Source organism: Hylobates moloch, unplaced genomic scaffold, assembly GCF_009828535.3.
Source record: "Hylobates moloch isolate HMO894 unplaced genomic scaffold, HMol_V3 SCAFFOLD_7, whole genome shotgun sequence".
NCBI lineage: Eukaryota > Metazoa > Chordata > Mammalia > Primates > Hylobatidae > Hylobates > Hylobates moloch.
The window spans coordinates 33735716-33751161 of NW_026652282.1; the positions used below are offsets into that span (position 1 = coordinate 33735716).

The following is a 15446-nucleotide window of genomic DNA, read 5'->3' on the forward strand; positions in this document are numbered from 1 at the left end:
TTTTAGAGCCTCTTAGAAAGGGCTCATCTGATTAGGTCATGGCCACTTAGGATTATCTCTTATTTGCTCAACTTCAAGTCAACTAACAAGGAATTTTAATTACATCTGCAAAATCTTTTATCTTCTCCCATAATGTAACCTAAGCAAAGACGTGACATGCCATCATATTCACTGGTCCAACCCACACTCATGAGGAAGGGATTATTGAGAGCATGTGGCACCAGCAGGTGAGAACCTTGGGGGTCATCTTAGAATTCTGCCTACCACAACTGGCATATCTTACTACCACTTGTGAGCTTTACTTCCACTTGACTCCTATAGTTTATATTTTAGTATTTTTGCAATACTGTACTATCATTGCAATAGCCACTTTTTATTATATTTACCTTTAATAAAATTAAAATTCTACTAAATGTAACATTTACACAGAAGACTATTTTTTAAGATTTCAAAATCACATCTATTCTGAACTAACATCCTTACAACCCCTGTGCATGAAACGCAAAGATGAAGTTTCTTTTTCTTTGTTTAAATGGGGCAATGGTCACTGTGACTGAAGAATAAAGTGTTCTATTTACAAGATCGAATGGGGAAAATGAAGATAGTTTGCTTTGTTGAATAAGTAGTACCTGAGAGCATAAGCAAACAATGTTTCTATCAGAGTAGACTTGATAGGGTTTGGATGTTTGTTCCCTCTAAATCTCACCTTAAAATGTAATCCCCAGTGTTGGAGGTGGGGCCTGGTGGGAGGTATTTAGGTCATGGGAGCAGATTCCTCATGAATGCCTTGGTGCTTTCCTCTCCCATAACGAGTGAGTTCTCACTCAAAGTTCATGTGACATCTGGTTGGTTAAAAGAATGTGGCACTTCCACTCTCTCTCTCTTGCTTCCTCTTTCGCCTACCATGTAACGTGCCTGCTCCCGCTTTGCTTTCTGCCATGAGTAAAAGCTAACTGAAGCCTCACCAGAAGCTGAGCAGATGCCACTAAGCTCCCCAGCCTACAGAACCATGAGCCAATTAAACCTCTTTTCTTTATAAATTACCCAGCCTCAGGTAATTCCTTACAGCAACACAAAAATTGACTGACACAAGACTTAGCAGCTTTATCCTTCCTATTCTTTGTGGCAGAGCACTGTGTGACTGAACCAAATGTGGTTACCACTGTCAATGCCAGGGAAAGGTGAAATGAGCAAGCCTAGCTATGTTCACCTCTCCTATGGTGGTGATCTGTGGAATGGTCAAACACTCCAGATACCACCAAATAATCTGCAATGTTTTCATGGCAAGTCATTTCCCTAAAGAAAGGAGTAGGGGCTGGGCACGGTGGCTCACGCCTGTAATCCCAGCACTTTGGGAGGCTGAGGCAAGCGGATCCCGAGGTCAGGAGTTTGAGACCAGCCTGGCCAATATGGTGAAACCTTGTTTCTACTAAAAATACAAAAATTAGCCGGGTGTGGTGGTGTGCGCCTCTAATCCCAGCTACTCGGGAGGCTGAGGCAGAAGAATCACTTGAACCCGGAAGGCAGAGATTGCAGTGAGCCGAGATCATGCCACTGCACTCCAGCCTGGGCGACAGAGAGAGCGTCTATCTCCTAAAAAAAAAAAAAGAAAGAAAGAAAGGAGTGCTGGGAAGCAAAGAAACTTCTGCACTCAGTTTTCCACAGATGTACCATTTACACAGTTGCATTGAAATTTTCTTTACTCAGGGGTAAATGCATTTTGCATACTTCTATATTTTAAAATTATTTTTGCCCCCATTTTGTCAATTGCTAATGCCAAGTACCTCCTAATTTTATTAATACTTATCAATTTTAACAGTGGAACTGACCAGATATAGTTTATTAAAATATGTTCATTATAAACAATTTTACCTCAGTTTTGTAAAAATTGTAAATACATCAAAAACTGTTACAGTGTCATGAGATTGCAAATATTGCCTTATAAAATCATAAAGAAGTAAAATTGTTTAGTAAAAACTATGAAATATCTTATTTCAATTTTCCACGTATAAAAATATATTTTTTATTGCAACACTGAACAGTTAAGGCCACAACACTTGAGGGAGAATTTGAGATACACATATTTTGAAATGACTTGTTAAAAATATTAGCATAAATAAATATCAAAACTGGTCACACTGATAGAAGCTGAATAAAACACATTAACTTATATCTTTAAAAGACTACTATCAGAAACTTTCCTTCATAAGTTATAACATTTTTCAAGTACACATTACAATACACTTGGTGACTGTGAAAACGTAAATATATATTTATAGTATTATACAGGATTTTGATCTTCTCTCTGTATTTGCCGGTGGGATATTCTGATGATTCTGACTCACGTGGTTCTGGTCAGCATCTTTATTATCGCTTTTTAAAATGATCTGCTCTCCTATGGATTTTGTCTCTGGGAGTGGCTCATTGTTATTCTTGACAATCTTTTGATTTACTGAGGGGACCCTTTTGAACAGAAAAATCTAGGAAAAAACCACACACACAAATATTCATTTCCATAAGAAACATTCACTTAACAGTATTTAGGGGATATCATTTCCAACAAGTATGAACATGATTTCGTCATCCCTTTATGGGGCATCACATGTACTATGGTGCATTCTTAGCATCTGTTAGTGTTTTTCCTTTCACCAAAGGCAGTCAGGATTCCACCCTAAAACAAGACCTCCCAGGGTCTAACATTCAACACCATCAATACCTTGGTAATATATTATCTTTTTCTTCAAAGAACAAGTTTAATGTTCCACTTTGCTAAGTTGTAAGAGAAAAAATATATAAAAACCTATTTAAAGTCACCTATTGTAACTTTTAAATGTATCCAGGAGGGGTCATTTTCAGGACATGTCTGTGATTCTCAGTGTATCACAGCTACAGTGAATTTCTATCGTAATATTCTGAAGGACGATCCATTCCTGTAGATGAGAACTTCTGGCAAAAAAGTTAATGCTGCTTGGCCAGGTGCGGTGGCCCACGCCTGTAATCTCAGCACTTTGGGAGGCCAAGGCGGGCAGATCATGAGGCCAGGAGATTGAGACTGTCCTGGCTAACATGGTGAAACCCCGTCTCTACTACAAATATTAAAAAAAAAAAAAAAAAAAAAATTAGCCGGGCGTGGTGGCAGGCACCTGTAGTCCCAGCTACTTGGGAGGCTGAGGCAGGAGAATGGCGTGAACCTGGGAGGTGGAGCTTGCAGTGAGCCAAGATCGTGCCACTGCACTCCAGCCTGGGCGACAGAGCGAGACTCTGTCCCCCCCCAAAAAAAAAAAAAAAAAAAAAAAAAAGTCAGTGCTGCCAAATGATGGCTGTGTGAGCCCTGTGTGTGGGTTTGAGTAGGCAGTCGAATATACAGAGCTGCTGCTCGGGGGAGCCTGGGGCTGCAGATATGTAGAATATAGATAATAGCTGAGAGATGAAAGTAGCCCCGATAACCCAGAGATTCCAGGCAGGTAGAAAACAGAATATAAGAAAAGAGACAAAAAGAGCAGAGTGAGAGGCAGGCAGAAGAGGAGCTAGAACTGAGGACCAAGGTTTGTAGGTGCAAAATTGGGAAAACTAGGCATCTCAGAAGTCAGGAGAGAAGAATACATCAAGAAGGGAGTGGCCAACAGGGCATCTATGCAGAAGAGATGAAGGTGACAAAAGTTTCATTTGATTTAGGCCCTTTGAGAATGTAGCCAGGAAGAAAATAGGATTCTTGAAGAGTGGTAATACAAATAATGGTTTTGACAAGATGCCAAAACAAAAAGCAGGAAACAAACACCAGGTGAAAACTTGGCTCTTCCAGAAATAAAAATGGTGCTAATAATAATAGCTTACCTCTAGCTTTAAAGAGTGGAGAAACTAGGGTAAAAAGTGGTAATCCAAAAAGTAAGAGTCTAGAAAAAGGATCTATGGATTAAAATGGAAGAACTCCTGTTCCTGCTATGGTGAAGAAATACACAACTTCAAAAAGTCTGCCACTATAAAATACCAAGAAATGCTGATTAAGTATCAAAAATATCATTTTATAATATGCAGGTAATCTCCCCAAAAACTAAGAGAAATCCTTGTAGACCAAAAAAGAAAGAAGGAACAGGAAGCCTCAAGAGGTGATTAAGAACTGAAATAGCATCTGCTGACTTATAACTTAGACCTTTAACTTTGAAACAATTTGATCTCACAAAATGAGGGGAGCTGGAACTGAGACCCCTACATAATGTGAGGACCTTCTAAGTACTATGCCCTTAATATAAGCCTACCTACAAACATTGTGGTCTACCCTTAAATGAGAAATGAACTTAAAAGTGGTCCTTCAGTCACTCCAGAGCTAATAAAGGCTAATGCAAACTCTCTATAGATAGACTTACTCTAACAGAGGCCTTAAAGGATTTCCACAAAAAAAAGTCCCAGTGAAACATGAACTCACAATACAAATTTCAAGACACATATGGAAACAAATCACCATTAGCAAGTCAGCCAAAGCAACACACATATTTAGACTCCTAAGAATGACATTGGAATTCCTAAATACAGAATGTAAACTAAGTGTGCTTAAATTAAAAGACTAGAATAAAAAAAGTAAGCATAAAACAAGATACTGATTTTAAAAGACCAGATTGATTTGAAAAAGAACAAAAATACAACTTCACTTAAAATGTGAAAGATGTTATCACTGAAATTAAAACTTTAAATAGGTAGGTTAAATAGCCAAGTAGTCTCAGCTGAAGAGAAACTATGAAATTGATGAAGGCCCTGAAATTACCCAGAATATCACTTACACATAGAAAACATGAAGGTGATATTAAAAGACATGTACCCATAAAATAAAAAGTTTTATATCAGAATTTGAAAGAGGGGAGAGAAAATATTCAAATATATAATGGATGAGAATTTAAAAAAATTTGACAAATGACATGAATTCTCAGATTCAAGAGTCATAATAAATTCCAAGTAAGTTAAAATTAAAAATTCCATACCTGCTGGGCATGGTGGCTCACGCCTGTAATCCCAGCACTTTGGGAGGCCAAGACAGGCAGATCACCTGAGGTGAGGAGTTTGAGACCAGCCTGACCAACATGGAGAAACCCCGTCTCTACTAAAAGTACAAAATTAGCTAAGCATGGTGGCACATGCCTGTAATCTCAGCTACTTGGGAGGCTGAGGCAGGAGAATCGCTTGAACCCGGGAGGTGGAGGTTGCGGTGAGCCAAGATCGTGCCATTGCACTCCAGCCTGGGCAACAAGAGTGAAACTCCATCTTAAAAAAGAAAAAAAAATCCATACTTAAGCATCTCATAGTGAACTGAAACACATCAAAGACAATCTAAAAAGCAGCCATAGAGAAATGGCAGGTTATATACAAAGTTATCAGCAATTATACTAAAGCAAAATTATAGACAGCAATAATGGGAGCAGATACTAAGAGAAAATAACTGTCAACGAGCCACACTTTCATTAAAGAACGATGGTAAAATAAAGACATTTTCAAGTGAACAGAAACTAAAAGTTTTAACTGTCAACAGACATCTGTGATAGGAACTTCCAAAATATTTCTTCAGGAAGAATAAGAATTCCAGAAGAGACATCTGAGTAAAAAAAGTAGTATAAAAAATACTAAAAACATATGATTTGTGATGTTAAAAAATTTTAAATACTGGGTACCATAACTTCTAAAATAAGAAAGAAGAGGTGATAGGCAAGAAAATTCTTCTAAAGTCCTGGCATTATTTGGGAAAAAGATAGGAACATTGATGAGCTTTAGATTTTAGGTATGCATGTTAAAAATGTCAAAGACAAAATCCAGCTGTATAGGCCATTTACAAGAGACACATCTAAAACATAAAAGTTAAAGTGAAAGGATGAAAAGAAGATCATCATTCAAATGCTAACCAAAGGAAAGGCAGTATATTAAAAATATGCGACATCACCTGAAATTCTTCAGGTTTTGGGGCCATAAAAACTCATATTAAGAGAGTTAAATTATGTGGATCGCCATATGAAAAGTAAAATAAACAACTGAATTCAAAAGGATCAAAAAAGACAATTCATTTCACTTACCTTCTTTGTTTTTTTCATGTCTTTGCTTGGTGTTGTTTCACTATTTTCTAGGATTTCTAATGAATTGCTATCTGCATCATCAAGCATGTATCCTACAATTGGATCATTCAGAAATACTAGTTTTAACTAATAGGAAAAAGAAAAGACCTGATGCTCTCAGTGAAACTCTATGAACCCTGAGTTGTGGGGTAATACGAAAAGAGCTCACCCCTGGAGTAGTGGACAATATCTACACTGCATATTTCCTGAAAAGTTGAGTTAAAGTGAAAAGCCCAGAATGACCTCACCAAAGTTGTAGATGTTTAGATGACCAGTATCCAAATATAGCTACAAAGGTAATAGTCAATGTTAGAAATGACTTCTGTAAAATACAAATTACTTTAAAAATTAACCTAGTTATAATTACATTCTTTGTACTCAAATGGACATGCTATTTTTTGGTGTTTCAAATTAATCCACATGTTCTATATCTGAATAATAATCTTTAAAGTATACTTGTGAAGCATATGCATTGTTTTAATTTTATATTATCAACTACTTTAAGCTTATATTTAATTTCTTTGTAGTGCCTTGGGCTGTATGTTAAGAATACTGGCCAGGCGCGGTGGTTCACGCCTGTAATCCCAGCACTTTGGGAGGCCAAGGTGGGCGGATCACAAGGTCAGGAGGTCGAGACCCTCCTGGCTAACACGGTGAAACCCTATCTCTACTAAAAATATAAAAAATTAGCCGGGCATGTTGGTGGGCGCCTGTAGTCACAGCTACTCGGGAGGATGAGGCAGGAGAATGGCGTGAACCCGGGAGGCGGAGCTTGCAGTGAGCCCAGATCATGCCACTGCACTCCAGCCTGGGCAACAGAGCAAGACTCCATCTCAAAAAAAAAAAAGAATACTTAGAGGTGATACATTTTTTAACACTTGTCTAAAATATTCTAAAACTTACTACTCTTGTGGCAGAAGTTAAAAGGAACAGGATTAAGGAAACTATTCATTCTTCAGCTTAAGTTTAGATCAGATATCCAGTATTACAGATAGTTTTTTTTTTTATGAGAACACAGTAAAATGCATACTGCTGTGTGATGGTGTGGAAACAATGTGGGAGTCGTACTACAGAAACACAGATGATTTGTGTCTAGATTATGTAGATCTCAAGGGCAATCACAGTCGCCTCTATTCCACAGCACCTGTTCTCTGACACTAATAGGTAGGCTTGGGAAAGGACTTCTCTTCAGTATCTACGTAAGAGACTCAGGTCTGGGCCCTCGGGGGTAAATAACTGGGTGGCCACTGTGGCTTTAGGCCAGCCCAGTACTCCCAACTTGGTTGGGCAATGGAGTCTGGCAGTGTGCACTAGAGATATAAATTGGAATTTGGGGCAAAAGCTTGATTTAATAATACTGATTTAATAGAGAGAAAAAAGGTAGTAAAAAGGCTACTTAAATTCCTTAACACCAGCCGGGTGCGGTGGCTCATGCCTGTAATCCCAGCACTTTGGGAGGCCAAGGCGGGAGGATCACCTGAGGTCAGGAATTCGAGACTCGCCTGGCCAATATGGCAAAACCACATCTCTACTAAAAATATAAAAATTAGCCAGGCGTAGTGGCGCACGCCTGTAATCCCAGCTACTCGGGAGTCTGAGGCAGGAGAATCACTTGAACCTGGGAGGTGGAGATTGCAATGAGCTGAGATCACGCCATTGCACTCCATCCTGGGCAACAAGAGCGAAACTCTGTCTCAAAAAAAAAAAAAATTCCTTAACACTGACACATAAGTAGCCATGAATAATGCAATATTTGTATGTGAAGAAGCTGTGGTGGTTATATATAAGAACAGATAAGTCTGTATCACGTATTTCATAGCTTGTTATGAGGATCATGTGACAGTAAAAATTACAACATATATGTAAACTTATATGTAAGCTTATAATTACCCAATTACGGCATATATACACATATGTATGTGTGTATGTATGTATATATGTATGTTATCAAACTTGCTCATACCTTTTGGGTTTTCATTGTACTCACAAATGGCCCGTTCCTCTAGGTTGGCTTTTTCTTTCTATAAACAATAACAAAGCAATACAACAAAAAATATTTTTGTGCTGTTCTAGAAAACTTAAGTCTGAATCTTTAAGCAGGTTCCAGAGTCTGCCTCTAGCTAATGACATAAACATGTGACAATTACTTCACTTTGCTGAGCTCTTGTAAAGTGAGGGGCCTTAGATGCTGACTGATTGCAAAGTCCTCCTAGCTTAAAATTGTGTGATTAAAAAAACTGTATGACTCAAGAATTCTCCTCAAAGAAGATTCACGAACGCTAATTGGCATACAACTTGTCTCAACATTTTACAGTGTCAAATTGGTATTTAATGATTTCTATGTTACATAATCTTAAGGACCACCCTAACCTGAACTCATAAATGTTTCCTATAAACAGAATCATTTTCTCCTTCTGAAAGAAAACAGTAACTGCTAGAATATTTTTTCTTCTTAGTGAGAGAAAGGAGTCTTGGATAAAGAAGGAACCACGGAAAAGTATGACCTTTACCACAATACCAATTTGTAAATTAAAAATGCACGCACACAAAACATTTTTCACAAGTACACATTCAAATAAAATGACGAATATGTTTCAGTGGTTGTCTATGTTAGGGAAAAAGGGGAAGGGGAATGGAGCTAAAAGAGAATACATTTACATGAGAAGAGCCTTGCACAGACCAATGATGAGAATGTTTCATACTAGAAGGTATGACTAACTCAGTGTTCTGCATGAGAGGTTCAAAAAATGAAAATAAAAATGAATCAGTACAACGTCATTCAGTTTGGGTTGCGGAATTCCATACTTCTGAAGTTAATCCAGAGTAGTGTTAGCAAACAAATGATTTCAAACCTACCAACTATCTCCTAGCAAGGTCACTCTCGGTCAAAACTGCCAATGGAAGAGATTATGTTTTGGGCATCTCTCGCTCCTCTTTCAGGGTGATTTTTGCTTCCTTATTGATATCTTCTATTCCTTCTATACATACTTTTGTCTAGACTGCACCTTGGAAGAACTGATCACAACTTCAAATACTGCTGTGACCAACTTTCATTCATTCACACATGTAAACATACACAGATGTGTGTACACATATACACCCCATTTCTGCCACCAGTGCCAGGGCTCCTAACTTTGCACTTTCAGCATTTCAAGGACTGAGTGCTGAACTTCTTGGTTAATTTCCCAACAGTGTACTATCCTGGCCCATACCATTCTACTTCCACTCATGCGGGAGGCAGAATGCTACCAAGCAGCATTCTAGAAAGCGTGCTAGAGACAAAGTTTGCTTAATTCACAAATAAGCCAAAGCCTTTCTCTTATGGCACATGAATGAAGGTATTCATGGGAGTATTTCTGATCCCAAAGGCAACTAGAATCTGTCCTCTGCGAAACTAGAGAACCCATATGTTTTCTCCCAGGATCTCAGGATTTAAGCACCTATCATCATACCTTTTCAATAGTTTCAGCTGAGCTATCATCATTGGTTCTTTCTGCTCCTTCTGTTTTACTGTGGTAACCTGTAGGAACACTTTCATCATCTCCCACAGTTTTCTTCTTGCTTTCCAGATTTTCAGCATTAATTTCCTCATCCACATCTTCTAGCTTTAGTTCCTCAGTTTTAGAAAATTCATGATCCTGTGACAAAATTGACCATCAGAGAAGAGTAAGATTTTCTTGTTAAAAAACGAGGGATTTGATATTGCTGTCATAAATAATTTATGTCATCTAAAAAAATCATGAAAATATTAATTCAAATATTGAAGCCAAAGAATAAAATACTGCACAGTCCATGCTGAATATCAAGTTACTATATTAACAAGGATTTTACGCATGCCACTCTATTTCAATGACTAGGATTTCCAAAATTCTTACTAGCACCCATGGCAAGGTTACAATGGAAAAAAAAAAAATACTCTTTCTTGGTTGTCTCAGAATGCTTTCAACCTTGAGAAAAGTTTAAAAAGCTTTCTGTCTACTGTAGCATTATAACATAATCATATCTATATATAATGTTCATTTTCCAAAATATAGGGATTTAGAATCACTTCAGAAGTACGATTCACTGATAGTCATGAGGAAGATAAGTATAATTATTTACATTCCAGGAAAAAGATAAAGGAACATAGACAGTTTAAATGGTTTGCTCATGGTTATTAAAAGCAGAAGGAAAACCAAACAGAGGCAGAACTTGTTGTATCTGGCTACTGGCCAGCTAATCCAAACGATAAAAGAGGCTGTCTATGGATTTGATAGACTGATAGTAAATCATGGAATGCTTATTAAGTATAGGCAGAAAATATTAGTGTTAGCCTTTATTCTACACTGAGATTTCTTTTTTTTTTTTAAACTTTCTAATTTTGGGTGAAATACTCTTGATTGTCATTAAGGTATTAGGTTTCTCATTAGATTCCTTCCCATACTTTTCATTTACACACTTCACTAAAGTTATAACTTTATTTATAGTTTATTATAATTAAGTTTATTATAACTGCTTCTAAAATATGTGAAGCAGTTATCAGTGCCATTTACTCCTTCAAATAACATTTGTACAAAGTTCACCTTGGCAATATTTGCTTCAGACCATATCCCCTTCAACACTGTAATTGGCTTTTGATGGTCAGCTTTCTAGTGGCTGTTTGGCTAAGGATAAAGCCTGGTTGATACTCAATAGAATCTTTAGTAGGTGGTTGGAAAACAATGCCTCTAAAATTTAACTCACCTTTCTTCTGGTAAAAATATAAAATGCAAGAGTCCAGGCTAGGAAGAGGATGTTTATACAGTACACCTTAGTAGTAAACATTAGTGTCATCCTCAGGCCAATTGCAAAGGCGTGGCCTAATAGCATTCCCACTGAGGAAAGGAAGCCCTAAGTAAATAAAGCTTTAAGATTTTAAAAAGAGTTTCAGAAGTTACTCAGGAAGAACTAGATTTAGGTTAATCCAAGGTCATGAGGAAATGTATGCAAGAGAGGAATGTGGGAGAAAGGAACATGGTACCAGGGCAGACAGCTATTTCAAATGATGATTGATTAGACTGGGTAGGGTTAACATGAGGTAGTTATCATTTACTTTTAAGTTTTGTATTTGTCTGCATGATTCCAACTGCCTGTTTTTTGTTTTTGTTTGAGACAGGGTCTCACTCTGTCACCCAGGCTGGAGTGCAGTGGCACACAATCTTGGCTCACTGCAACCTCCACCTCCTGGGTTGAAGCGATTCTCCTGCCTCAGCCTCCCGAGTAGCTGCGATTACAGGCACCCACCACCACACCCAGCTAATTTTTGTACTTTTAGTAAAGACGGGGTTTTGCCACGTTGGCCAGGCTGGTCTCAAACTCCTGACTTCAGGTGATCCTCTCGCCTCGGCCTCCCAAAGTGCTAGGATTACAGGCGTGAGCCACCACGCCCAGCCTGATTTCCCCTTTTGAGTGACTTATATTGTGTATCATGCCTAGCCAGGTATACATTATGGGTAGCTAAAATTATCAGAAACAACTTCACTTTGAAAGGGAATGGGAAGATTTCTAGATTTAAGACTTATGACTGATAGTTGTCTTCATAAATATACATAAATGAAAGGTTAACTAAAAAGAACTGTGCTCCTGAGACAAGGAATTTCAGACTATGCCCCTCTTTTCACAGAGGGAGGGATCAGTGAGCTGTGTTCCCAGCATAATCCTCAATTACTTGGGAAGCTTGGCTAACCTAGCACCTGGGTCAACTCCAACTGGGCTTGTTAACTGAGGTATTCATGTAACCACAGGATAATATCACGCTATTATAAAAAGACACGTGGGAGTTTTACCTTATTTTAGAAATAAGCAAAACACTCATAACAAACTACAATTTTACTCATTAACTTTAAGCAATCTATAACAATGAAGAACTTTTGGAACTATATCATTTTCTAAATTTGAGAAAGCTATTAGAAAATGACATTTTCACTAGAAATCACATCATAGCACTCACAGACTAAGCACATTTAAAATTATTCTAAACACATCTGGACGACTATTTGAAGTCACAGAAAGCACTTACCTTTAAACTGAAACAATTTGGGAGTGACTGGCAGAATACTGTCATTTTATGAAAAGAAAGGGTAAAGTTTAAGTACATTCTTGGCACTAGAACCATATAAGAAGATGTAAACAGGTAGTCTGAAATGGTCAGTATATGTCTGTGTCTTGCGTTAGGATCACGGTAAAGAAGTGAATGGGCCTGACCTCTCACAAAAGGACCCTTTGTTTCATTGGTCAGGCATGGCACAGTCAGGTGCAGACTCTGGTCTGGCCCAAGGCAACACTTTTCATATTTCTTAAGGAACAGATCAAGAGAGCAAAGGTTCCTACCGAGCTTTCAGTTTACTTAAGAACACAATTACATTGCATGCTTTAAGAAGGAGAGATTGCTGGGATGGGGGCTGGGAGTGGGAAATGACTGAAAGGGGTTAAAGTGAAGCTTCTGGGGGAGCTGGTACTGTGTTTTTCCTTGATTTGGATGCTGATCAGTTTGTGATGGGTGTATTCACTTTGTGAAAAATATATTGAGCGATACATGTATGAGATAGGCACTTTGGTCTGTGGGTATTATAGTTTTCTAAAAGTAATAAAACAAACCAGAACTGTAAAGTATAAAATTTTGTGCTATAATTCAGAATTTCTGACATGCTTCAATGTCATATAGGGTAGAAAATGTTTCCCAGATAGGTTAATATAGCATAAAACTTTGTATTTAAGTTATATCAGGTAGAAAAATCAAAATTTCAAGCTTTTTTTTTTTTTTAGGACAGGAAAAGTTAACATGTAAGTTCATGTTTTAACTACACTGAAAATCATGGAAGCAGCAGTATGGGGTGGAAAGGGCATTAAATACAAAGCCCTAAGCACGGCTTTCCAAGCCTTAATCTAATCACTCATGGCCTGAGCAGGGCACCCAGTGAATGTATTTTATAGTCTACCTGTAAAATGGAAAAATAACATTAGGAATACCTACCTCAGAGGGTTTGTGTAAAGATTAAAAAGATTATTTACAGAGAAAAATAACATATGAGCAAATACTATATATTTGTATATAAGTATAAATAATTTTGTAGAGGCCCCTCCATAAAAAGTAAGACAGAATTCTTAGTGTGCATTGAGGACTGTCGAAAAACAGTAAGTTTGGACTTTTTTTTCCCATAATGTCCCAGATCTTATCACTGGAAAATAGTTCATTTAAAACGTCCACTTATTTTTGTGTCCTCTATACATCCTTTTACTGTGAGCAGGAGCCTAGCATCAAGGCCAGTGAGGGAAGGAGCCATAGGAACTGGGGAGAGGCGGGCCAGCCTCAGCTGAGCTTCAGGTCAGTGTTGCCACAGAGTGTGATGCTCCCAGACCCAGACTTTCCAAAAGTCCAAGAAACATTATTATTATTTGAGACAGGGCCTCACTCTGTCACTTAAGCTGGAGTGCAGTGGCACGATCACAGCTCACTACAGCCTTGACCTTCAGGGCTCAAGCGATCTTCCCACTTCAGCCTCCCGAGTAGGTGGGACTACAGGGTGCACACCACCATGCCTAACTTATCTTTTAATTTTTTGTAGAGAGAGGTTTTTATCATCTTGCCCAGGCTGGTCTTGAACTCCCGGCCTCAGGCAATCTTCCGGCCTCAGCCTCCCAAAGTTCTGGGATTACAGGTGTGAGCCACCACACCTGGCTGAGAAACATTTTTTAAATGTAAAATCTCCTGACATTTCAATGTTGGCAAGCAATATGATTAAAAAAAAAACTGCACCAAACAAAGTAAGTCTGCAGGCCAGATTGCACCCATGGGCTGCCAGTTGTGATCTCCAAATTCTTGGTTGATAATACTACTTCATAATCTCTTAAACTCTTCCTTCTTTCTAGGCACCACTCCCTTATGTCATTCCTAATCCTGTATTCTCACCACTGAATACATTCCAGTTTGACTCTGATAGGCAGGCCTACACAAATAAACGTTTAGAGTATAGAATATCTTGCTGGTGAGCATTTTTATTCTCATTTTCAGATTTACTCTTTACTATTTCTCCTCTTTTTCCTTAGAAGATTTTCTTGTCCATAAACAAATGCATGATCCACAACTATACCTTATGTGCTAATTATTTTTATTTATTTTGATAACAAGGTTAGGACACAGAGGGAAATGTTCAGTGACAGAAAACACACCTAAATTTTAGGCCAACCACATGAGTGTGATCAGCGTTTCAACACACTTTAAATATTTAGGGGCATCTATTGACTAATGTATGGTGTGTAATAGTTTCACTCCACCTTATACTTAAGCATGATCATTATTGCAATCTACTTTATTCCCACAGATCTATTTCTATATGCCAATTTATATTTTGCTATTATGTTACATTTAAACAAAAGTCAGGTTCACAGGACTAAACTCACGCACATCAGTCAGTGACCTGGAGATTCATGAGTGCAGCTTTGCACCTACCTTGGTGTGATCACAGAGTATAATTTAGAGTGATACAAGTTACCATTTGCTGAGTGCCTATAACATGTTTCATGTGTTAGGTAGTTTAATCATCAAAAGTCCCTTCCTTTATCAAATGAGGGAAATAAGACTCAGAAAGGTCAAATAACAACCACCACCACCACCACCACCACCACCACCACCACCACCACCACCACCACCACCACCACCACCACCACTTTTCTAGGTGTCCACACAGCTAATCAGTGGACGGCTGGGATTTTAACTCAGTTCCACTGGACTTTGGAGCCCATGTTTGTTTCCAAACCTGCCCATTTAATTTGAGGATAATAATGGCTGTTCTCACAGACGTTTTTTTTCTCCGCCTCACTAATGTTTAAAGCGTCGCAGATTTTTCTTTTGGTTCATAAGCTCACATCAGTAACACTCTATTCTTATGTATATATTAATTATGAACAAAACTTATCTTTTCCCCAGAGTACCAAAGTCTCTGGAGTACACATCTCCCTTCCTAAATTGAGAAATATGCTTAAAAAATTAAATATTTTAAAAATTAAATATCTATACCTGACATTTAATTTTCACAGTTCTGATTCTATTCCTCTGCAGAGCAGATTTCCTGGAGCTCATTCTTTCCTGGCAATGTGGGTTCTGCCCCTGGCCCTCTACTAGGCTGCCTCCTAGAGGCTCTCTCCGCAGCTACTACCACTCCTTCCTCTCTGAAACCCCTTCTTTGGCCTGGGTGGTATCTCTCTTTCCTAGTTAAGTGTGCTCCCACACGTCCTTCTCAGACTTCACTTTCTCAACCTCTCCCTTACCTACTGACATTTCTCTGAATTCTGTCTTCAACTGTCCTCCATTCACACTAGGAACACTTCCTTTCAGTC

The 15446-nt window shown here is 38.3% G+C and overlaps 1 protein-coding gene across 5 annotated transcripts in view; it reads right to left on the reverse strand.

Annotated features, from left to right (window-relative positions):
* Positions 1-1548: 1548 nt before the first annotated feature.
* Positions 1549-15446, reverse strand: part of RPGR (retinitis pigmentosa GTPase regulator) — a 62752-nt gene continuing 48854 nt past the window's right edge. For 2 of the 5 annotated variants that reach the window (XM_032756731.2, XM_032756732.2), the window contains 4 exons: positions 9545-9730; positions 8056-8113; positions 6054-6145; positions 1549-2480 (listed from right to left, as the gene is read on the reverse strand). In XM_032756731.2, the coding sequence (XP_032612622.1) occupies positions 2274-2480; positions 6054-6145; positions 8056-8113; positions 9545-9730 (543 nt within the window). In that variant the 3' untranslated portion in view covers positions 1549-2273. The remainder of the gene's footprint in view (positions 2481-6053; positions 6146-8055; positions 8114-9544; positions 9731-15446) is intronic. The other 3 variants (XM_032756728.2, XM_032756726.2, XM_032756729.2) reach the window with 2 other exon arrangements.